The sequence below is a fragment of the Sus scrofa genome, chromosome X (assembly GCF_000003025.6).
Source record: "Sus scrofa isolate TJ Tabasco breed Duroc chromosome X, Sscrofa11.1, whole genome shotgun sequence".
Classification (NCBI taxonomy): Eukaryota; Metazoa; Chordata; class Mammalia; order Artiodactyla; family Suidae; genus Sus; species Sus scrofa.
In genome coordinates, this window is record NC_010461.5 from 109516724 (window position 1) to 109542429 (window position 25706).

A 25706-nucleotide genomic window follows, 5' to 3' on the forward strand; every position below is an offset into this window, starting at 1 on the left:
TTCTTCTTCTGGGCCCTGGAGATGAATCTCCATCTGTTTCTCCAAGGAGAGTTCATGGCTTTTAGGGCTCGTAGGAAATACTTATTAGAATAAGCTCTCTATCGACTGCTCCAGCCCATCTTCCAGTTTCCAGGCAATTTAAGGATGCCGCAAGGTATTTATTGGTCCGATTCTCGTCGCCGGCACTGATGACAGGAGGGGTTAGAGGTAAGACGCCAGCGACTCTAAGATGATAGAGAAAGCTCTAGTTTCTGGCTTGGCCCATGCTGTTCTGTTTGTGATCCTCCCCACAGGCTTAGGACCAAGAGAGCCCTGGGACTGGGAGCCAGGAGGCCAGGCTCTAGAACCATCCTCCATGTCCCCCATTTACCCTGTGGCCTGAATTTCCCCCTCTACTGGCTGAGGGGACTGGACTTGACCTCAAGGGCCTGCCTGCCCTGCCCCTGCATGACTTCTCTCTGTCCGTCCCTGGACGCAGCGGCCAGAGGGGGACATGCTGAGAATGAGGAAACCCAGCCTCCGGGCTGGCCGTGGAAGGGAGCTCTGCCAGTGCCCTTGTTTGAGAGGCAGAAGCTCAGCCACTCCCAGGCCCTGGCCAGACTCTCACTGGATCGCAGCCCCCTGGCAACCCCGGCTCCCACACCTCCAGCTACCATTCACAGCGGCCGCCCGGATCAGCACCGGGAAAACTGTGTTGGGGGCTCAAGGCAGGAGAACCATGCTCCCCAAGAGCTCAGACAGGGCTGAGATGCTCATTTCCCCGTGAAAACCAGCCCCTGAGAGTGAGGGGGCCCTCATCATCTAACTGATCCTTTTTTTTTTTTCCCCCAAATCTCACGTGTTTTATAAGAATGGTTAGTGGGTTTGGAATTATTACACGTGAAAAATGCCAGAAGATTTTTGGATAAGAAGCACTAGGCTCTGCATCTTCCAGAGAAGTCTTTGAGAGGAAGAATGTGGAAGGGGCCGGGCCTGGCTGGCTGCCCGCTCTGAAGCCTACGGTTTCATCTGGACTCGCAGGAACATTCTGGATGGCACCTTCTGAGGAGCGTGGCAGCCGAGGCCCATGGCATTTAGCTGCTGCGCTGCGCCTTTTAGATCTTGAGGCCAAACGCTAAGGGGCACCCTCAGAGGACCTTTCTCTGAGCCCCATCTGCTGACTGGCTTCACCCCACCTGCCAAGTGGCCTTCTGGAAGGGGCCTGGGCCAGGTGGCGTGCGAAGGCCTTCTGAGTCACTCCTTCGGAGCTCAGACCAGGCCGAGAGGTGTGTTGTGAAGCCAGAGGAGCAGGGCCTGTGGCTTGCAGAGCGGGAGCGGGGAGCCGTGGATCAGCTCAGCCAAGCCCAGGAGCAGGACTCCCCGCAGGCCCCGTCCGGAGAGGGGGCGTCCTGTGTGGGCATGGGAGCGGGTGGACTGCCTGCCTGCCTGCCTGCCAGGAAAGCCACTCTGTAACTGAAGCTCTGGTCAGGGTTGACGGGGTGTGCAGGCCTGGCAGGCCCTTGGAGAACGCGCCTGCCTTTCCCTTGGGTCTGTGGCTGGCTCAAGCACAGGCCTCAGCTGTTCTGGTCAGCTCTCGGGAAGCTTAAGTTTCCTCACAGTTTGGCTCTACATAACCTGATCTTTGTGTATTTTTTTGGTCTTGGTAGGGCCACACCCTCGGCATATGGAGGTTCCCAGGCTAGGGGTCGAATTGGAGCTACAGCTCCTGGCCTGCACCACAGCCATGCAGCATCTGAGCCGCATCTGCGACCTACACCACAGCTCACGGCGACACCGGATTCTTAACCCACGGAGCGAGGCCAGGGGTCGAACCCACATCCTCATGGATACTAGTCTGGTTTGTTACTGCTGAGCCACAACGGGAACCCCGAACCTAATCTTTAGATACACAGCCCTTATTCACAAGGTCCTGTTGGGCCGTAACCTAGACACACCTCTAAGTCGTAGATGGCTTTATAATGAACACAAGCCTTCTGGAAAACCTAGATTATGCGCAAGAGTGGGTTGGTGACTTCAGTTGGCTTTGACTGTGCCCTGCGGGTGACTATGGTGAATGAGCATCCCTTTGGGCCTTCCCTCCTGCCCAGCTGAGGGACAAAGCAACAGGGACCAATAAGAGAGATGTTGGAAGATTCCTGAAGAGGATTCTTGAGCCCCTAAGTGCAAAAGATGGAGGGACTGGATTTCTGTTGCATTGTCTGGCAGAATCAGACCACTGGTAAGGCTTTAAAAAAGCTATTTCAGGAGAGACAAAACAAGAGAATGAAGCAAAAGAGATGAACAGTTTTTTTTTTTTTTTCAGCAGCAGCAGTCATGTGGGCTCTTGGCCTTGGCCCTTTGTGAGTTTTCAATAATACTCCCTTCAAAAGGAACATGGATTCTTGGCATCCAGTGAAGCCAGAGCGTTCAGTTCTCAGTATCCATCTTATTCTCCCCCTTCTGAGGTTGACCTCCGGCTTCAAGTGCGAAATGCTTGCAGGAGGGGGAGGAGGGCGGGGGTCTGGAAGCCGTAAACCTTTTCCTGTGCTGTCTCTGAGACATTCTTTTGATATGAGGCCCAGAGCCTGTGGTGACAGGAAGGGGTCTGAGTATGGCAGGTGCTGCTAAGCAGTTACATGCTCCTCACGTTGAAAATTTGGTACCTTTTTTTTTTTTTCCCCAAAGCCTCTAATGGACGTATCAAGCTATCGAAAAACGCTTTGCTGTCCATTCCCTCCCGTGAGCTTTAGGACAAACAGTGCAAGGCTTAATGGGATCGATAATGTGCTTTTCCCCCCCGCTTTTATTGAGCTGTAGTTGACATTTACCATCGCGTAGGTCTGAGGTGCTCCAGGTGAGGAATACGTGTACATCCAAGTTGATGATCATAAGAGGTTTAGTGAACACCCATCACCCCCACATAGTTAACAAAACTTTTCCCCTTAAGATGCAAACTTTGAAAATCTACCAAAACGGCGAGTTCCCACTGTGGCTCAATGGGTTAAGGGTCTGACATAGTGTCTGGGAGGATGAAGGTTCGAGCCCTGGCCTTGCTCAGTGGGTTAAGGATCTGGCCTTTCTGTGAGCTGGGGTGTAGGCCACAGATGTGGCTTGGATCCCGCTTTACGGTGGCTGTGGTGTAGGCCGGCAGCTAGAGCTCCCATTCGACCCCTAGCCTGGGAGCTTCCCTATGCCCTGTGGGTGTGGCCCTAAAAAGACCAAAAAAAAAAATTTTTTTTTTTTTTCCAAAAATCTACCAAAATGTTCTTGTTGAGAGTTTCGCTGATCCAACGATAGGCAGTGAGAGATTGCTGACTAAAACGTCTCCAATTTTCTAAGATTTTCTCAAAACTCACATGAGGGACCCATGCTGGGGAAATCATAGATTTTATATTTTCAGGTGCCAAAGGACCAAATGAGTATCAGAAATCACAGGGAAATAGACCATCAACGCTGGAAATAACCATTAACATTTTTTAAAATTACAGTTGATCTACAATGTTCTGTCAATTTCTGCTGTACAGCAAAGTGACCCAATCATACACATGTATACATTCTTTTTCTCACTTTATCCTCCATCACGTTCCATCACAAGTGACTGGATAGAGTTCCCTGTGCTCTACAGCAGGACCTCGTTGCTTATCACTCCAAATGCAATAGTCTATACCTACTCACCCCAAACTCCCAGTCCATCCCACTCCCTCCCCCTCGGCAACCACATGTCTATTCTCCATGTCCATGGGTTTGTTTCTTTTCTGCAGATAGATTCATTTGTGCTGTGTATTAGATTCCAGATATAACTGATATCTGGTATTTGTCTTTCTGACTGACTGCACTTAGTATGAGAGGCTCTACAAATGGCATGTTGCTACAAATGGCATTACTTTGTTCCTTTTTTATGGCTGAGTAGTATTCTATTGTGTATATACACCAACACCCCTGTTTTTACTTGTGCTCCGAGACAATACTTTTGCCCTGTGGTGGTTTTGCAACCGTAACCATGAACAAGTTCCAGAAAATTGTGAGAGTACCCAACTTTCTTGTTGGTGAAACGGCAGAACACAATATGATACTATTCCAAGGTTAGCCTGCCCTCAGTTACTGCCGAATGCTCCCTGGGTAGGAGGTCAGATTTCACATCTGGCTGGTGCTGGGTGGCCTCGCTATACAGATGTAAGGATTTAAGGTACTGTTATTGGTGGGAAAGTGTGTAGTTTCCACCCTATCTGCCAGGGCTGTGGCCACTCAAATCGCTGTTCGTTCCGCAAACGTCTTCTGTGGCGCTGCCGTGTGTAAGGGGTAGACCTCAGTGCCGTGGGCGACCCCGGGCTGAATGGTTTCATTGACAGCAAGCCTAAGACGCATTCTTATTTGTAGTTCTCTGCGCTCCAGAAGCTTCTCCCGTCACCAGTATGGTGTCGGGGGAGGCTGGGGGGGGGAAGGATGCCCATTTTAAGAATTTCCAGAAGGGTAAAACATTGTCACTACCTACCGACAGTACATCGCAATGGCAACAGCCATCAGCCCTGTGAACCGTGAAGGGTAAATCATGCCTCTCTTTGTCCTATAAGAGTATAAAAATTCGGAACAGTTGATATCAAGAGAGCAAATGAAACCCTGTGAAATCTGAATAATCTGTGCCCTCCCCCATGTTTTTGTCTTGCTTATACATATTTTGGCTATTTAGGGTAAAGTCAAATCTGCAGATCTGCCTTTGTGACCTTACTCCAGAGCGTAAGCCGTCTCTGTGATCCAGGCAAAGAGAGACTTTCCATTTCCAGGGAGACAGCATTCTGTGCTTTGGCGAAGACAAAAACATGGGCAGCCAATTCATCCCAAGTGCAGAATGAGGATCACTGGGGGGCTGGGGGTATTTTCAGAGACAGAACGCTGCCTCCATCTGCCATTGGTGAATTTGATGTGTTCGTTTTCCAGAACATTCTGCCTCCGCGGCTGAGTGACGGGGTGGGGGCAGGGGGGCTGCCTCCCTCCTTCGCTGAGAGACCAGCATCAAGAGGGTTACCCAGTTCCACTGTGGGAGTTGTTGCTGCCTCCTGGATGGTTCCGTGGAGGCCCATGTCTAGACTGATTACAAAAGCACCAACAAAACAAAATAAATACCTAACATCTTACGGGAAAGGCACGAAACCAAACAGGGTGAGTGAGGAGAACAAAGCCCCTGTTGTGACATGGAGTCTTCCTGGGGAAGATGGAATTCTCGCACCCTGGGTTCCGATTTGTAAGGGCAACATTCGGCGTCTCGAAGCAGGCCCTGGCTTGAACACATTAATTTGGGAAGGCAATGTGTTCTGTTAGATAAGGGAATTTATTTTTTTAACTGCCGCTAGGATCAAAACGAAGATCAGTGTAGCTAACTCTGGATGCACACAGATTTCAGAGAACAGCCTTGACTGTCGCTCACCAGTGTAACCAACCATCTGTTAATTCTGTCCTTTCAAGGTGATGAGGTGTATACCATGCGATGCGAGAGGCTCTGGTTGAGTCCGTCTTGATTTTGCACTTACCTTGCTGTGTGACCTTATGCGTGTCTCTTAGCCTCTCTGGGCCTCCCTTTCTACATGTGCAAAATGAGTGGGTGGGAGCTGATCGTCTATCTCCGTGAGCTCAAGACTCTAATAAAGCAGAATAAGTATTACAGTTCTTGCTTAAGCGTACTGGGAACCGGGGGTTTTCACCGCAAAAGAAAGCGCTAATGGTCACCTGTCTTAAGGAGCTCTTACGTGTGTTGTCTCAAACCAAAGCTTCTGGGAAGTGATGGGTCGTTTTTTATTTTTTGTCTTTTTAGGGCTGCAACCACGGCAGCATAGGGAGGTTCCCAGGCTAGGGATCGAAGTGGAGCTGTAGCTGCAGGCCTACACCAGAGCCACAGCAAGGCCAGATCCTTAACCCAGGAATCGAACCTGCGTCCTCGTGGGTCCTCGTCAGATTCGCTTCCCCTGAGCCACGGCAGGAACTCCTATGGGTCACGTTAGCATCCCCTCCGCAACTGCCGAGCTCAATGTGTAACTGGGTGGCAAATAGCCACATCTTGAAAGCATGTTTCATGAGCCGATAGGTTCAAGTGGCCCGAGGTGGACCGTGCCGTCTGCTCATTTGTTTATTCTCTCCGTATGCGTTTCCTGAGCACCTACTCTATGCCAGGCAGCCCAAGCCCCCTCCTTTCCTTCTCCACATCTGGTTTCGTTTGTTGCCTCAGGTTCAAAGGGTCAAGTTAAAGATCGCCCTCCGTTCATCATGTATCATCTGAGTTGGTGCAGAGAAGGCCCCTCTCTTGCTTTGTTAGATTTACTCATTTATTCCTTTTTATCCCCAAAGCCCACTCCCCTTCCCCTCCATGCAAAGGCAACCCCTCTCATGTGCTCAGTGCATGTCTTTTGGTGCGCAGGTGTTTTTTGGTAAAATGTATATTATCTTCTGTGAATATATCTTCATTCATTTCAAAGGTGAGTTGCGATATAGCCCATCTGGTTTCTTGCTTTTTCACTCCATTATGATTTTAAGATACACCAATGCTGCTGGGTGTAGATATTGCTCATTGCTTCGAACCACTCCCTGGTGCTCTGTGCGCCCTCCACGTGACACCTCTCCCCTGTCCCATGGATAGGCGCCCTGCTATCCTGCAATTGCCCCATGATGGCAAATACCAGGACAGCCTTGCGCATGGTCCACTGTGGACCTGTCATACTGTTCTGCCCAAGACTCTGCCCCTTTGTAATCTGGAGAATTTCTATGCTTTCCTCAAAAACTGACAATATCTCTCCTTTCTTCTACATTTTCTACAAGGGCTATATCCCTGATCTGTTGAACCTAAGATGTTCTCCATTCTAGGCCGTCTGCACATCCCACGTACACCCTTATTGCAGTGTTTATATGGTATTGTAATTTCTTGTCAGTCTCCCCCAATAGATGCAAAATCCCATGAGAGCTTGGACTGTGTCTGTCTTATATGCTGTATCTCTAGGACATGACCCAGGGTCTGACAAAGCATTGCTCAATATTGGATTCATCAGACATGTCGTTTTTTTCAAGCTTATATTTCTCCCTTTTTATTTCCTAATTTTATTTTTAAAATTAAAAAAATTAATACAATTTTTAACGATTACTTTCCGTTTACAGTTATTATAAGTACTGGCCGTGTTCCCCATGTTGTACGATATATCCTCGAGCCTATCTGACCCCCAGTAATTTGTATCTTTCACTCTCCCACCTCTATATTGCCCCTCCCCCCCCACTTCCCACTGGTAGTTCATCACTTATTAGAAAATGACTGCGTGCCAGCCCTGTACTCCATGTTTGTTTTTGTGAATTGAAGTATAGGTTGTTTACAGTATTAGTTTCAGGTGTACAAAAGTGCGATTCAATATTTTTATAGACTCTACTCCATTTAAAATCATTACAAAATAATGGCTGTATTCCTCAGTGTGGTGCAATATACCTTGTAGCTTACTTATTTTATCCACAGTAGTTCGTACCTGTTAATTTCCTACCCCTATCTTGACCTTCCCCATTTTCTTCTCCCCGCTGGTAACCATTAGTTTGTTCTCTGTGAGTCTGTTTCTCTTTTGTCATAGTCATTTGTCTATTTTTATTTTCTAGATTCCACATATTTGTCATAACTAGTACAGTATTTGTCATTCTCTGTCTGACTTATTCACTAAGCATAATATCCTCTAGCTCAATCCACATTGTAGCAAATGGTGGGATTTCATTTTTATGGCTGAGTGGTATTCCATTGTGTATGTATAGGTATATGCATTTTCTTCATGTGTTGATGGACCCTTAGGTTGCTTCTGTGTCTTGGGTATGGTGGATAGTGCTGCAGTGAATATCAGGGTGCATGTGTCTTTTCAAATTAGTGTCTTCGTTTTCTTTGGGTATATATTCCCAGGAGTGGAATTGCTGGATCCTATTTTTATTCTAGTTCTATTTTTATTTTTTTGTGGAACACGTATACCATTTTCCATAGTGGCTGCACCAATTTACATTCCTACCAACAGTGTACAAGTGTTTGCTTTTCTCTGCATGCTCTTCAGCATTTGTTATTTGTAGCCTTTTTTTTTTTTGGTCTTTTTGCTATTTCTTTGGGCCGCTCCCGCGGCATCTGGAGGTGCCCAGGCTAGGGGTCGAATTGGAGCTGCAGCCACCGGCCTATGCCAGAGCCACAGCAACGCGGGATCCGAGCCACGTCTGCAACCTACACCACAGATCATGGCAATGCCGGATCGATAACCCACTGAGCAGGGGCAGGGACCGAACCCGCAACCTCATGGTTACTAGTCGGATTCATTAACCACTGTGCCATGACAGGAACTCCTATTTGTAGCCTTTTGATGATAGCCATTCTAACAGGTGCGAGGTGATACCTTGTTGTTTGAATCACATTTCTCTGATGATTAGTAATGTTGAACATCTTTTCTTGTGCCTGTTGGCCATCTGTGTCTTTGCAAAAATGTGTATTCAGGTCTTCTGTGCCCGCAGCATTCAAAAGTTCCCAGACCAGGGATCAAACCTGCACCACAGCAGCAACCCAAGCCCCAGCAGTACCAATCCTGGACCCTTAACTCACTGAGCCACCAGGGAACTCCTTTCTGCCCATTTTTTGATTGGGTTGCTTTTTTTTTCAAATTTGGGTTGTATTTGCATATTTTAGATATGAACCTTGCTGGTCACATTATTTGCAAATACTCTCTCTCATTCCATAGGTTGTCTTTTCATATTGTTGATAGTTTCCTTTGCTGTGCAAAACCTTTTATGTTTAACTAGGCCTCATTTATTTTTGCTTTTATTTATTTTGCCTTAGGACTGATCCTTGGATCCTTGGAATATTGCTCTGATTTATGTCAATGAGTAGTCTGCCTATGTTCTCTTCTTGGAGTTTTATGGTTTCCTTCTTACACTTAGGTCTTTAAACCATTTTGAGTTTATTCTTGTATATGGCACGAGAGGATGTTCTAATCTCATTCTTTTACATGTGGCTGTCCAGTTTTCCCAGTACCACTTGTTGAAGAAATTTTCATTTCCGCATTGTATATTCTTGCCTCCTTTGTCATAGATTAATTCACCATAGGTGAGTAGATTTATTTCTGGGCGCTCTGTTCCGTTCCATTGAACTATTTGTCCATTGTGTTCCAGTACCATGCTGTTTTGATTATTGTAGCTTTGTTGGATAGTCTGGAGTCATGGAGCATACTTCCACTTTTGTTCTCTTTTTCTCAAGATTGCTTTGGAAATTTGGGGTCTTTTGTGGTTCCATGTAAATTTTAGGGTAATTTGTTGTAACTCTGATAAATGTCATGAGATTTTTGAAAGAGATTGCACTAAATCTTTAGATTGCTTTGGATATATGGATGTTTTAACAGTATTCTTCCAATCCATGAACATGGAATATCTTTGTATTTCTTTATATGGTCCTCAATTTCCTTCATCAGTGTTTTATACTTTTCAGAGTAGAGGTCTTTCACCTCTTTGGTTAAATTTATTCCTAGGTAGTTTATTCTTTTTGATGTGATTTTAAATAGGATATTTTTTTTTTCTCTGCTTTCTGTTTCTGTTGGAGACTTTAGGGTTTTCTTTATATAGTATGAGTTCATCTGAAAATAATCAGTTTTATTTCATCCCTTCTAATTTAGATGCCTTTTATTTCTTTTTCTTGTCTGATTGCTATGGCTAGGACTTCCAATACTGTGTTAAACAGAAGTGTGAGAGTGGGCATCTTTGTCTTGTTCCTGATTTTCACCATTGAGTATGATGTGGGTTTATCATAAATGGTGTTTATTAAGTTGAGCTATGTTGCCTCTACCAACTTTGAGGAGTTTTTATCATGAATGGATATTAAATTTTGTCAAATGCTTTTCTGTCTATTGATAGAGCATGGAATTTTTATATTTCCTTTTGTTACTGTAGTGTATTGCATTGATTTTGTGTATAGTGAACTATCCTTGCATCCTTGGAATGAATCTCATTTGATCATAGTGTATGATCCTTTTTATATGTTATCGAATTCAGTTCGCCAATATTTTGTTGAAGATTTTTGCATTTATTTATATTCATCAAAGCTATTGGACTATAATTTTCTTTTTTGTGATATCTTTGTCTGGTTTTGGTGTCAGGGTAATGGTGGCCTTGTAGAATGACTATCAGAGTGTTTCCTCCTCTTCAATTTTTTGGAATAGTTTGAGGATGGTAGGTATTAGCTCTTTTTTATTTGTTTGGTAGAATTCCCCTGTGAAGCTGTCTGATCCTGGACTTTTGTTTGCTGGGAGTTTTTTTTTTTCTCTTTTAGTAGCTTCATTGAGATGTAATTCATATACCATATAATTTACTCATTTAAACTGTAAAATTGCATGTTTGTTTTTTTTCATAACCACAGAGAGGTACAATCATCATCATGGCCAATTCGGGATCATTTTCACCACCTCAATGAGAAATCCCAGACCTTTGGCAGTCACCCCCATTTCTTCTCAGCACCTCCATTCCCTGCCAGGCCTGGGAAAATACTGATCTACTTTCTGTCTCTATAGATTTGTCTGTTCTGGACATACCTTATTAGAATCATATAATGCATAGCATATTTTTAACTTAGCATATTTTCAAGGTTCATTCATGTTACAGCATGTGTCAGTAATTCATATGTTTTTATTGCTGAATAATATCCATTGTATAGATAATCCATATTTTATGCTTTTATCTATTTTTAATGTCTGTTAATATTGCTTTATGTATTTAAGTGTTCTTATATTAGGTGCATGTATATTAATTTGTTATAATCTCTTTGTATTGATCCCTTTCTTATTATATCATGTTCTTGTCTTTTGTTAAGACTTTGTTTTATTGTGTCTGATATGAATATTGCTACCCCCACTTTCTTGTTTCCATTTGCAGGAAATATCTTTTTCTATTTTCTTTCTTTCAGTGTGTAACGTGTTCTTTACCTCTAAAGTGATTCTCTTATAAGTAGCATATGGATGGGTCTTGGTTTTTTTAATGCCTTCAGCCATCCTATATCTTTTCATTGGAGCATTAGTTGAAAATGCTTACTGATAGTTGTTTACCTATTGCCATTTTGTTACTTGTTTTCTCATTGTTTTCATTGTTCCCTTCATTTCTTCCTTTGTGGTTTGATGATTTTCTTTAATGGTATGCATTTATTCCATTGTAGTTTTTGTGTATCATAAGTTTTTGAGTTGTAATTACCATGGGGTTTCTGTATGTTGACCTGTAACTGTATCTACATGTTTTAAAATGATAGGCATTTAAGTTCAAACACATTCTAAAAGATCTACTTTTTTGGGGGGCTGCACCCATGGCATGTTCCTGGGCCAGGGCTCAAACCTGCACCACAGCAGTGACCCAAGCCACTGCAGTGACAACTCCAGATCTTTAGCCTGCTGCACCATAAGGGAACTCCAAAGATCTACATTTTTGGAGTTTCTGTCCTGGCTCAGTGGAAACGAATCTGACTAGCATCCATGAGGATGCAGGTTTGATTCCCTGGCCTTACTCAGTGGGTTATGGATCTGGCATTGCTGTGAGCTGTGGCAAAGGTCACGGACGCAGCTTGGATCCCACATTGCTGTGGCTGTGGTGTAGGCCGGCAGCTACAGCTTGGAGTTGACTCCTAGCCTGGGAACCTCCATATGCTGTGGGTGTGGCCCTAAAAAGACAAAATAAAGATCTACATTTTTTATTCCCTTCCTCCACATTTGGTTTTTGATGTCTTATTTTATATCTTCTTAGTTTATCTTACAAATTTTTGTCTTTTTGCTATTTCTCGGGCCACTCCCGCGGCATATGGAGGTTCCCAGGCTAGGGGTCCAATCGGAGCTGTAGCCACCGGCCTACGCCAGAGCCACAGCAACGCGGGATCCGAGCCGCGTCTGCAACCTACACCACAGCTCATGGCAACGCTGGATCGTTAACCTGCTGAGCAAGGGCAGGGACTGAACCTGCAACCTCATGGTTCCTAGTCAGATTCGTCAACCACTGTGCCACGACGGGAACTCCTATCTTTTGATCTTTGTAGTAGCTTAATTTTTTTTGTCTTTTTGCCTTTTTTTTTTTTTTAACCTGTGGCATATGGAGGTCCCAGGGGCTAGGGGTCTAGTTGGAGCTGTCGCTGCCGGCCTACGCCACAGCAACACCAGATCCAAGCTGCGTCTGCAGCCTACACCACAGCTCACGGCAACACTGGATCCTTTACCCGCTGAGCGAGGCCAGGGATCAAACCCGCAACCTTCATGGTTCCTAGTTGGATTCGTTTCCACTGCGCCATGACAGGAACTCCTTTGTACGAGCTTAATTAAGTGATGGATCCTTAGCTTTTACTGTCTATTTGCCTTTACTACTTGGATTGTTCTTTTCCTATAGATACTTCTTATTGTAGCTTTTTCTTTTCCCTTAAAGAAGACCCTTTAATATTTCTTTTAGGGTAGATTAGTATTGATGAACTTAGTTTTTGCTTGTCTGTTTTCTTTATCTGTCCTTTAATTCTAAATGGTGATTTTGTTGGGTAGACTGTCCTAGGTTACATATTTTCCCCTTTCAGCACTTTAAATATATAATGCCACTCCCTTACAGCCTTCAAAGTTTCTGCAGAAAACTCAGCTGATAGCCTTATAGGGGTTCCCCTGTGTGTGACTCTGTTTATCTCTTGCTGCCTTTAGAATTCTGTCTTAAGCTCCAATTTTTGCCATTTTAATTATGATTTGTCATGATACAGGCCTGTTTGGTTTCATTTGGTTTGGGACCCTCTGTGCGTCTATTACCTGGATATCCATTTCCCTCTTCATGTTTGTGAAGTTTTCAGCCATAATTTTATCAAGTACATTTTTTTGGGGGGGGGAGGTCTTTTTGCTATTTCTTTGGGCTGCTTCCGCAGCATATGGAGGTTCCCAGGCTAGGGGTCCAATCGGAGCTGTAGCCCCCGGCCTACGCCAGAGCCACAACAACGCAGGATCCGAGCCACGTCTGCAACCTACACCACAGCTCACGGCCACGCCGGATCGTTAACCCACTGAGCAAGGGCAGGGACCGAACCCGCAACCTCATGGTTCCTAGTCGGATTCATTAACCACTGCGCCACAACGGGAACTCCCTATCAAGTACATTTTTGACTCTCTTCTCTCTCTCTTCTTCTGGGACCCCTATAATGCAAATGTTGGTGTATTTTATGTTGCTTCAGAGATCTCTTAAAATTTTCTCATTTTTCAAATTTGCTTTTCTTTTAGCTGTTCTTATTGGGTGATTTCCATTATTCTATTTTCCAGATCACGGTGTGTGTCCTTCTGTATCACCTAGTCTGCTATTAATTGCTTCTAGTGTGTTTTTCATTTCATTCATTGTATTTTTCAGTTATGACTAGTTGTTTTTTATGTAGTCTAGTTCCTTGTAAAATTCTCATTGTGTTCATCTATTCTGTCCCCTTAATTTCAGTTTGCGTTCTTGTTACTTACCAATGCTTTGAGCTCTCTATCTGATAAATCATTTTCGTTTCTTGAATTGTTTTGGCTACACCCACAGCATGTGGAAGTTCCTGGGCCAGGGATCAAACCTGCACTGCAGATGCAAGCTGCGCCCCAGCTCTGGCAATGCTGGATCCTCAACCAGCTATGCCACAAGGGCACTTCCTCCTTAGCTCTTTTTTCAAGGGTTTTCTCTTGTTCTTTAAATTGGAAAAAAAAATTCTCTGCTTCTCAACTTGCTTATCTTTGTCTCTATGAAACTAGGCATAATGAGTTCCCTATTGTGGCCATGGAGGGGTATCCTTGTGTGGGAGTGTCCCTATGCCGTCTGCATGTGCTCAGTGGCTTGGGTGGGATAGCTGGATCTGACATGAACACAAGTTACATCTTTACCTGGGATGTGGGGGCACTATTACCTTTGGTGGGAAGTGGAGCTGGAGAAGAAGGGGCTAAGGACATGGCCAGGTGTGATCTGGAACTTCTCCTTTGCTCAGGGGCCAGCAACACCCTATTGGAGGTGGGGGTTGGGTCTCGAGTTGCTGGAGCAGAAGCCCTGAGTTTGGGACTGAGCTGCCTCTGTTCCCTCTAAATGTGTCCTCTCCCTACTCCCAGCCCCCGAACTCTCCCTCCAGAAGGGAGCAGTGCTGGAGGAAGAGGGGCAGCTGGGGGTGCTTGATGTGGGCCTGAGTGTGGGCTATGGCTACCTGGCCAGTCAGAGTCTGGGACCACTTCTGATGCACTGCCTCTGTAAACTCCAGTAATGGCTGTTCAGATGCTGTTCCAGGTCAGGTTGGCCCAGTCCCTCCTTCATAATGGAGCATTCATCTCGGGTGCAGCAGCCCCTGCCCTAGTGTGGAGGTGCACCGTGAAGCAAGCAGGCATAAGAGATGCTTGGTTCAGGCTGGAGAGCTTGTTGGAGTGGTCCTGGGAAACCAGCCAGAACCCCGTACAGATTCGCTTTTTTTTTTTCCCTGCCTTGTTTCAGAAGTAAGCAAGCGTGTGTGTGCACTTTACTAGCGGAGCCTAGGCTCCTTAGAGCCTCCTTGTTAGTCTCTCTGGTTTTCTAACCAACGAAGAGGATGCCTCTTTCTGATGAGGAACCCCCGAGCTGGGGTACCCAATATGTGGCTGGAGCTGCCCCCTCCCCAGGGAGGACCTCTACCCTTGTAACCACCCCCGCCCCCGATTCTGTGTCCCTTCTGAAGGACACAGGTCCAGACCTGATCGCTTCCCTTCCCTTCCTGCCCGATTGTGTATGGCTCTTTCTCACAGCTTGGGTTGTACAGAAATCTTTCTGCCAGGCTCCAGCTAGTGTTTGCTGAGGACGCGTTAGTTGTATTTGTGATGTGTTTGGGGGGGGAGGGGAGGGATGCTCCCCATCCCCCTGCTGCGCCGTCTCTCTCTTATCCCTCTATTTTTTATTGTGAAACTTTCAAAGTCAGTATATATATATATTTTTTTTTTTTTGTCTTTTTGTTGTTGTTGTTGTTGTTGCTATTTCTTGGGCCGCTCAAGCGGAATATGGAGGTTCCCAGGCTAGGGGTCCAATCGGAGCTGTAGCCACCGGCCTACGCCAGAGCCACAGCAACGCAGGATCCGAGCCGCGTCTGCAACCTACACCACAGCTCACGGCAACGCCAGATCCTTAACCCACTGAGCGAGGGCAGGGACCGAACCCGCAACCTCATGGTTCCTAGTCGGATTCATTAACCATTGCGCCATGACGGGAACTCCTCAGTATATTTTTTAATATATAAAAGTGAATAAAATGGAAAGAGCTTATTTTTTGGTTCCTTGGCAAACCGAGCAGACCTTCTATATCCGAACTAGTGCTGTGTCCTTCTAAGATGTACATTGTCCTCAAATATCGTAAAACTTTTCTTTGGGGGTTAAAGAAAAACAGGCCCTCCATATCCCATAGCATGTTCTTTGGAATCTTCTCAGGGAGGCCTTTGTTTCTTGAAGGCAAATTTGGTTTTTTAGAAACAGCTGAAAGTTACTTGGCAGCAAATCCGGTGACTGAGGTGGGTGATCAAGCCGAAGAACATGATTTTTGCTTCCAAACAAGGTGTAACTATAAAGAAATGAGGCTGATTTTCTTGTACGGTACGTAAACTAGCTCAACAGCCATTCCAAAAGAGGACTTCCAAAAACGTGTGGCCTTGGCAAGAAAAAAAAATTCCCTACTCCAGTATGCACACACACAGCGTATAGCGTCTGGCCCAAATAGATAGACAAGTAAATTAAAAAGCCCTTGAAATTTAGTTTCAAACCATCGATTACACAAGTATGGGATGGAAGAGACCCGACTTGGAGGCCACTGTTGCAAAAGCATCTGGGAATTTCAGTTGGCTACAAGCTCATGAAGAGAGTGACGTGGCTTCTGGGTAAATGTCTGCATTCTAGAAGGGCTCTCTGGTGGGGGTCTTGGGCTCTATGAGAACAAAACCTGTGCTCCATTCTGCATGGCTTCCCACTGTACCATGAGCTCAGCTCTGGGCATAACAGCGTAAAAGGACCACTGACCACACTAGAGCATGGACCGGGACTGAAGGGGCTGAAAAAACCAAGCCGGAAGAGGCAAGAATCAGTGATTGCAAATTATTGTTGAATTGACAGCAGTGTTGAAAAGTGGTATCATCTTAATCTCATGTTGGTCTTTACGGAAGAGCCAAGACCAATGGGTGGGAATTATAGGAAGGCAGATTTAGGCGCAACCTACCAGAGGTTGAGTCATATTATAGAATTACACATTAATTTTAATCTCGTGTGTGAATATACATATACAGAGAGATAAAAGTGATTGAAAGGGTATAAGCCAAGTATTTAATAGTAAATACGGGGCAAGGGATTATGGCATAAATATCATTTTTAAATGTTATGTTGTTAGATTTTTATTACCTGTATGTATTTCTTTTGAGAAAAGCTGACTTTCTAAAAACTGAAGGGGAGTTCCTGTCATGGCTCAGCGGTAACAAATCTGACTAGCATCCATGAGGACGCAGGTTCAGTCCTCGGCTTTGCCCGGTGGGTTAAAGATCCAGTGTTGCCGTGAGCTATGGTGTAGATCACAGATGTGGCTCAGATCTGGCTTTGCTAAGGCTGTGGCATAGGCCGGCAACGACAGCCCCCATTTGACCCCCCAGGCCTGGGAACATCCGTATGCTATGGGCGCAACCCTAAAAAGACAAAGAAAAGTTGAAGGTGTCCAGCAACCAAATTAGATGGCTTTGTGATCCAATGAGAGCCCAGCCTGAGATGCTAATCAAACACTGATTGTGGGATTGAACTAGTGGGTCCTTTTCAACCTACGGACTCGGTATATTGTTCTATGATTTAACCTTGTTCGAATACCAGAGTTGAGCTGGTGGCAGTTCCCGCGTGTATCCAATGAGAAGGGGGCTGGAAACTTCCCAGCAAGATGGGGCAACTTCCCAGCTGCCAGGCTTGTTCTAAGGACAAAACAGTCATCTTAACAAAACTCAGGGAGGAAGTTTAAATCAAAAGGGGTAGAATAAACACTTCAAAGATGACAAACCACCACCAACTGGCTGTGAACCTAGATTGTGAACTAGAAGAAGAATAAATACAGAGGGATAGGAAAAGGCACGAATAAAATGCTAAGAGCCAGGCTACTGGGGAGAAGTAGCATGTCAATAGGAGATGGTGGACTTGGCGTGTTTTGCAAATGTCAATGGCGATCCATTTTAATTGCACCAGGCCAGCAGGCCTTGGACATGAACGACTCTTCTGGCTCTCAGCACTCAGCGTGCTTGGACCATAGCTGGCAGACACTGTACCAAGATCGCAAGAAACTGGCTGGTTTAGGTCATGTTTTGAGACCTGAAGTATATCAAATATGACCCGAAGTGGGCAAAGTCTTGAGAGGCACATGGGAATAGCACATGCACAACACCAGCGCTGGGCACAGAGACGGGCACTTACTTCCTTTCTGGACCAATGGTGCCACGAAATTGGAGCAACGAAGAAGCTAGACCTTTTGATCCCATTCTCCACTTTTCAAGAGGGAAACTGAGGTCCAAAGAGGGGAAGTGAATGACAAGCGTGTGTGTTTATTTAGTTTTTTTTTTTTTTTTTTTTTTTTTTTTTTTTTTTTTTAGGGCCACACTCCCAGCCTTTGGAAGTTCTCAGGCTAGGGGTCGAATTAGAACTGTCTTTGCCAGCGTGCACCACAGCCACAGCAACATGGGGTCCAAGCCGTGTCTGCAACCTAAACCACAGCTCACGGCAACGCTGGATCCTGAATCCACTGAGCGAGGCCAGGGATCGATCCTGCATCCTCATGGTTACTAGTCGGAGTCATTACCACTGAGCCACAATAGGAACACTTGAGGAGGGTGTGTATAAACTGACATCCCCCTGTCTCCCAGAGAGGAGAAATGGACTTTAAAACACTTTCCTTCTGGAGTTCTCTTGTGGTGCAGCAGGTTAAGGATCCGGTGTTGTCACTGCTGTGGTGCGGGTTCAGTCCCTGGCCTGGGAGCTTCCACATGCCCTAGGTGCGGCCAAATGAAAACAGTCCCCTTCTGTGTGCAGGCAGAAAACCTGACTTTAGAGTCACACATTAAAGCCTTCGGGTGGAATAACAGGGACAGTGATTAAGCAATAACTGGGATCTAGAGCCTTCTTCTGGTCTGGTGGTGGTAGCGTGTCACACTCTTGAGTCTAAGGACCAAGGCTTTGCAGTATTTAGGTGTCCTGAATCAGAGTAAAGATTTTCATAAATCACTTGCAAATACCAAAATAATGATGGTTTAAAAGACAAAGGTAGTGGAGTTCCCGTCGTGGCGCAGTGGTTAACGAATCCGACTAGGAACCATGCGGTTTCGGGTTCGATCCCTGCCCTTGCTCAGTGGGTTAAGGATCCGGTGTTGCTGTGAGCTGTGGTGTAGGTTGCAGACGCGGCTCGGATCCCGCGTTGCTGTGGCTCTGGCGTAGGCCGGCGGCTACAGCTCCGATTCGACCCCTAGCCTGGGAACCTCCACATGCCGCGGGAGCGGCCCAAGAAAAGGCAAAAAGACAAAAAAAAAAAAAAAAAAAAAAAGACAAAGGTAGTGCCCTGTCAGGTCTTACCAGCCACGGCAAATCACTGGCATCATATTAACAAACACAACCGATTGTCGTCCTGCTTCAACAAAACCAACCAACCAGAGGAAGCGCTAAACCAAATGCTTCCAGTTTGTGCTCAAAACTTTCTGCAAAAGGTGAAGATGGATGTGGGAAACGCGGGCTCCGCAGGAGAGCTGGACAGAAGTGCCTGGTGACAGCGGGAGGGGGACAGTGTGAGCAACCCCACCTCCTGCTTCCTGTGAGCTGATCTCCTGCCACCAGGCAGAAATCGGAGCTCCGGGCTGGGACCACGTCCTAGAATCAAAGGGGCTTGGGGACATCTCAGGCCGCCCTTGACCTCCGCTCCCACTCTGTCCCTGCTCTTCCTTGCCCTGCCCTCAGATGCCAGCTGCGCCCCCTTCTTCGAGTGGAGGACGTTTCTGCTGACCTGACCAGGCCAACGGGTGGGAAGCCAGGCTTCAGAAACAATGGCCAGTTGGTTATTCCCGAGCTTCTTTGGCAGCAGAACGTCCAAGTATCAGCATCACCCCCGCTTCTATTTGAGACGTTGTCTGCGTGCAAAGCAGACTTAAGTAATAATCCCGGGCCTATACCCCCGACAGGAAGCTGCCGCGGAGTGAGTGCTGGTGCCAGACCTTCAGCTCCGTGAGAGTGGGGATCAAATCTGTTTTGTTTTCTATTGTCGCCTGCAGCTGGGACGGCGCCTGACAGCCAACAGGCCCGAGGACTGTCGAAGGAGCCCAGGTGAGGCTGCGAGCCAGCGTGGCTCCAATCAACTGTGAGTGTCCCACTGACCATGTCTGTGACCAGACCCTGGGGGACAGAGAGCAAAGGAGCGGGCGGGGGGGGGGGGCGCAACTGCTTCTTTGCGCTCTTTGGGGGGGAGGAAGAATATCAATTCTGTGTATGACCCACACAAGATTGCTTTCTAGGTGGGCAGAGCGTTTTCAGCAAAGTGACATTTGTAAAGAGAAACGGGGCCATTTTTCTGAGCTTCCCAGGGAAGCTACTCTAACCTGTTTCTAAGTGGAGACTGCGGACTGGGTGTGTGTTGGGAGGGGAGTGGCTTTGACTGGGGCTTGGGACCAAGACGGATGCTCACCCAGGAGATGGGCAGAGAGGGAGGCGGGTTTCTTGGACGGAATAGGAGGCTAGGCGAACAGCAGGAAAAGCATTGCACGGTCCACATGTGAGGGCTTACCAAAAAAAGACCCAAGGCATTTTTATTTGAGCATTTATTATTTTTTTTCCAAAGAAATCCATGCAAAGGGAAAGAGAGACAGAAAAAACATGGTAACCATGTGCTAGCAGCCAAACATAGGAAAATAATTTGGCACAATTTGATTTTTTTTTTTTCTTTGCAAAAGGACAATCTATGCTACCACTAAAATTTACCTTCCTCGCAAAGATCCATTTGATTTTCGAAAACGTCACGCAGGGTTAGTCTTCTACTTAATGGCTGGAGGAAGTAAATAAGGTAAAAAAAAAATAGAAAAGAAGAAGAAAGGTGGTGCCCTTCAGAGAGGGAGAACCACGGGGCACTGAGGAGCAGTCAGTGCACCAGCAAGAAGTAGCACAGCACAGAGACCGCAAAGCTGGGGAGGACCTTGGGCGCCGAGTGGCCGTTCCCCAGGTTGTGGGAGGCGGCCAGCTCATTGTCCTTCTCATTCGCCTGCTGCTTGCTTCCGGGAGCATCGTCCATGTCCAGGTCATAGGCCAGTTCTGCCGAAAGAAAAGAAAGACTTCAAATACCGCCTTACCCGCAGCGACAAGCCTGGACCGCGGCCAGGCAGGCCGGGGCTTCCATGGAGATGGGAAGACGGGGTGTGTGTGTGCGTTGCGGGGGGGCACCTGAGGAAGATGGGAGTGCTGCTCCCTCCGCAGAGCACACCAGCAGGGAGCCAGCCGGCTGCTCTCCTCCCCGCCTCAGGCTCCGCCCGCACCCCAGGGTGCACGTCTGTCTTGCGCCTGGCAAGGCTTCACGCTGAGGTTATTTTCAGTGATTTCACAGGTGTCAAAACACAGGTGTGCCGTTCCCGTTGTGGCGCAGTGGAAAGGAACCCGACTAGCATCCATGAGGATGGGGGTTCGATCCCTGGCCTTGCTCAGTGGGTCAAGGATCCGGCGTTGCTGTGAGCTGTGGTGTAGGTCACAGACACGGCTCGGATCTGGCGTTGCTGTGGCTCTGGCATAGGCCGGCAGCAAGAGCTCCGATTCGACCCCTAGCCTGGGAACCTCTATATGCCGAGCGTGTGGCCCTAAAAAACAAAAAAACAAACAAAAATCCATATAAGCTGCCATGTGTGTGACAATGTGTATGTCCTTGCGCATGTGTGTTGCAGGGAGGGGATGTGGCGGCCCCCGACCCTGGTGTACCTTTCCTGGGCCCTGCCTCCCATACAGATTTCCCCCTGGGAGCCCTGCTCCAGAGTTGAGGGCAGGGTCCTTTGCCACTGAAAGTTTTGTTTTTCCCCAATAATTCTTCTTTATTGTCTTTTCACTACCCCTCCCCCCCAACACACACACTTGATATAATGCATAGGATTTAAACTGATTATCAAGTCAATTAAGACCCTAACCTCCTCCTTTGTCTGCCTACCGTTTGAGACATGCTCATGATTCTGAAAAGAAATGGGGGATATTGGGGGGTTGGCCTGATGTGCAAGTCTCCCAGCAAGCAAATCTAAGTAGATTTGCCTTCCCAGATTTAGAGGTCAAGTCTCCTCCCTTGACTTTTCTAGATCTGGTCACCAGCGTTTCTATTTCAACAGCCTGTGAAGGTGATGTGATGCGAGCGACCTCGGCAGCCAACTGTCCCGTGGCCGATGGAGCCAGAAAGATCCCTTGAGGACACTGAGATGCTTAGCAACAGGCACAGGGGAAGTGACTCGGGATTCGGCAGAAGGAAGGAAGGAAGAGCTCCTCTTACAGAGGATGAAACACGCAGTAAGTCACAGGAAGACGGTGTGGAGGACTCAGCTGGCCCAGGACGTGTGCAGAGCAGGGCCCGGGACCAGGGCTGCTGGCGTTGCTTAGGGCAGGCAGCAAGGTCAAAGCGATCCAAGCTGGGGGGGGGGTCTAATTACCGAGCCCGAAACACTGCTCGCCAAAGGGCGACTGCAGTTTATAGGCCACCGGCAATGAGGAGGGACCCACAATGACTGTGCCGCAATCAGGAAAAGATACTGTACTCAGTATAAGACGAGAGCTATTTCAAAGTTTCTTTAATTGGCATACATTTGATTACTAGTATCAACGAACTTTTTCTACGTTTGCGTTTACATATTCTATTTTTCAGTGACTAAGAGTTCACATCCTTGGCCTTCTCATCTAATGGGTAGTAATGTGTTTCCTATTCATCTGAATATATATCTCACTGGGTCCTTTGCCTATCATCTTCCATACAAATAATTTTGCTATTTTGTTATTAACTACAATTAGTTTTCACTGCTCTACAAACGATGACCTAACTTTTAACATATGTGAAATCTGGCCACATTTGGCCCTTCTGAAGCTGAGAAAGTTTTTCTGGGGAGCTGATGATAATTCAACATTTCCAGGGAGCCCTTTTATGGAGGGAAAGGCAAATCAGCAGACTAATCTCCATTCTCTCTCCCCTCCAAATAAATAGATACAAAGAAAATAAAAAGAGGAAAGGAACAAAGGGCAACGCTCTACTTAGAAATCAGACCTCTTTGTCTGAAAGGTGAACTATGCCCAGCGCACAGAGAAGGCGGAGGTCAGCTGTCAGGCCGCAGGGACAGCACAGGCTTAGGTCCTGATCAGATTTCACCAGAGTTGAGAACACATATGGCTGGAACTGTTGAAAGGCCAGCCTTGAGTCTCAGGGCAGCTTCTCAACTTGAATGAGGAGGCGTATTTTTAGGGCCGACCTGTACGAACGCGCTCTCAGCAGCGCTTTTCAGATTCCTTGTCTGGATGTTCCCCTTTTGCCCAAATTAGGATGAAGCAACATCTTTAAATGTGGCTCCACGGCTCTGCTGCTATTTATCTTGCTCTTCAAGTAACCCATGACCATGACACAATTTTGTCTACTATAGTCTGTATGGTCAACTCAATGGTTACAGTAAATCCAGTAGTTTCTCATCTTTTTGCCACCAAACACTTTTTTTTTTTTATTTCTTTGGGCCGCTCCCGCGGCATATGGAGGTTCCCAGGCTAGGGGTCCACTCAGAGCTATAGCCGCCGGCCTACGCCAGAGCCACAGCAACGCGGGATCCGAGCCGCGTCTGCAACCCACACCACAGCTCAGGGCAATGCCGGATCCTTAACCCACTGAGCAAGGGCAGGGACCGAACCTGCAACCTCATGGTTCCTAATCAGATTCGTTAACCACTGCGCCACGACGAACACTTCTTCTGTGATGTTTCTCTTGCTCGGACCCTACATTTTGAAATGATCCATTATTGAGTCCTTGTTGTGTGCTAAGTGCTTTATGTATATCGTCTCATTTAATTGAACCTTCTCAGCAATGTTAGGGAGTAGGTATTATAATTCAAATATACATATACAAGTATGCATATGTGTATGTGCATATATATGTATGTACATATATACAAATTGAAAAATTTTGTACACCAAATAGACTTCAATGATTAAGCAGTAATAGATTCCTTCTCAAAAAAAAAAAAAAAAAACCAAACCCAAAACCTTGATTAGTGTAATATATCCAGTGTTTCCACATACAACTGATCACATACTTGATTAAGGAGCCTTATTAAACTTTATGAAATACTAAAAAGAGCTCTAGGTGTGGGGACCCAGAATGGGAATTATATTAGTTCTCTACCTGAAGAAATTGGCAATCATGGCTGAAGCCATCAGACACATCTGGCACAAAGCTGGGCCAAGTGTTCTACCTCCAAGGGGGCCCAAGAATATTCAGAATAATACCTCCCTGTGCTGCCTAAGCTGCGGCTGCAGGTTTCCTGAGGCTTCCAGCTCAGCAGCAGCCAAGCTCTTCCACCCAACCCTACAGCTGGGCTCCTGGGGCTGATACTGATGGGCCACCATCCTGGAGATTAGAGATGAAGGGGACAGCTTAGCATGACAAGGAAGCACTATGGGAGACAGAAAAAACAAGAGTTTTGAGAAAGAGAAATGTGGATATTCCTGAACAGAGGCACTATACGCCAATTTAATTCAACAAACCTAATGGTAGCCTGTTCTGTCCCAAGCACTGAACTGGAAGACTGGCGAACGATCGAGTGTGTGCCTTCAGGAATCCCCCACCCTGGCAAGGAAAACAGACCACCAGAGACCCCAACACGACCCTCAGCAGAAAGTGGAAAGGGTTCCAAGAAAGGCACTAGCAGAGCGCCAGGAGGATGGACGGGGGACAGAAACATTCCAAATAAATGGCTCTGGGAAGGCTTCTTGGAGCCACTGGGGAGGTCATTTAACGCAGGAAGGATGGGCGGCCCCAGGGCAGGGCCAAATGAAACAGTGATGCATTTCAGGCAGAGGGTCCAGCGCCAGCAAAAGCAGCTCTGTCGGAGAAGGCAGACAGGGCCTGTACTCACAAGAGCAAGGAGCCTCTCCGCAGGAAAGGAGCGCAGCGTGCACACTGTTGGGGGCATGTTCCATGGCGGGTGACAAAAGCTAAGGCGGGAAGGACAAGTGAGGGCCCAATCATGGCGGGCTGGGATGCCAAGACTTGATGCTGGGGGCCCTAGGGAGCCAACACGGGTTTTTTTTTTGTTTTTGTTGTTTGCCTTTTCTAGGGCCGCACCCGCAGTGTATGGAGGTTCCCAGGCTAGGAGTCTAATCAGAGCTATAGCCGCCGGCCTACACCACAGCCACAGCAACGCGGGATCCCTAACCCACTAAGCAGGGCCAGGGATCAAACCCGCAACCTCATGGTTCCTAGTCAGATTCGTTAACCACTGCGCCACGACGGGAACTCCCCAGCGAAGGGTTTTAAGTAAGACATCCGTACAATGTGTTTTGTGTTTTTCAGAAAGAGGACTGGTAACAGTTTGGAGGACAGCCCCAGGTGGCTCCGGGGAAACTTGTCAGACTTCTTGTCGTGGGAAAAACAAGAAGCCTTGTGGGAACAGTGTCTGGGGCTCAGCCAGGAGCAAATATTAAAAAGAAAAAAAAAATTGTAGAAACCAACAAAGAAGCTAAATCAACACCAAACCAAAAACCTCATTTTGCTATAAACCAGATGCATTCTGGGAATCACCACAAACCATACTCTTAAATCCTTCATATTTTTGTTTATCAGTGATTTTTTTTCCAGAATGTATCTTCGTTGTATTAGGCACACATCATAGAAGGCAGACAAACTGTTTCTGTCTTGCAGTTAAATGTCCGTGAGAACCGTTTGGGCCAGCAAGGAGACTTTCAGGCTAAATCCAAAAATCTGTTTCTATTTGTAATCAGTTTAAAGATACCCAGAGGGTAGACCCAACAGTCTGTACTAATTACACACTCAGCCCTGACTCTCATGTCCCTTGTGTTGCAGATTAGATAATCCCTTGAAATTATCCTCCATCCTTAAAATCTGCACTTTGGGTTGAAAAGTTTCTCTGCACTGGGCGAGGCCCTCGGTGAGAAGCCCCCCCCCACCGAGCTGTTCCGTCTCCCAGTGGAGTTCCTAAGACAGGCAGTACCATCCTGGGAGCTGGGCTGGCTCAGTTACTGGCCGACGGTTTCCCCTTTGACAAGTTATGTCCCCTTGCTCTGGGTTTTGGTCTGGGCAAACTGGATTTCCCTTGAGTTTTATGTCTGATTCTGAAGCTCTTGAGGCCCAGCGAAGGGCACAGTCGACTGGAGGCTGTGATCTTTCCCCTACGCACAGCAGCCGAGGTGGCTGTTCCCACCAGAGCATCTGTGCGCGCACAGAGTCAACCAGTTGCTTCTCCCGGGGTGTGAGTCTTCCGTGAGGTTCACCAGCTCCTGAATTCTGAATCCTCTCTCTCCTCGAGGTGGTCTGTGGTCTAATCTTGGATGAGAGACCCTGGCAATAAATAAACCCATGCTGGACTGTGTGTTTTCTTTAAACCTCGCATAATACCTTCTCCTAAAGGCAGTACACACACAGCTCTGGGGGAGAAGTTGCTGGACCTGGGGTGCATCCAGCAGGCCTGCACCGGCAGCCGAGAGAAATCTGTCAGCCAGTGAAAGAAA

The 25706-nt window shown here is 46.8% G+C and overlaps 1 protein-coding gene and 1 long non-coding RNA gene across 2 annotated transcripts in view; one reads left to right on the plus strand and one right to left on the minus strand.

Annotated features, from left to right (window-relative positions):
* Positions 1-25567, plus strand: LOC102164147. Its single transcript, XR_309289.3, has 4 exons — positions 1-207; positions 19154-19295; positions 21323-21497; positions 24532-25567. It is a non-coding gene; the product is annotated as an uncharacterized LOC102164147 (long non-coding RNA).
* Positions 19772-25706, minus strand: part of GPC3 (glypican 3) — a 437111-nt gene continuing 431176 nt past the window's right edge. Inside the window, exon 8 of the mRNA XM_013986449.2 lies at positions 19772-20273. Coding sequence (XP_013841903.2) covers positions 20104-20273 — 170 coding nt within the window. The 3' untranslated portion in view covers positions 19772-20103. The remainder of the gene's footprint in view (positions 20274-25706) is intronic.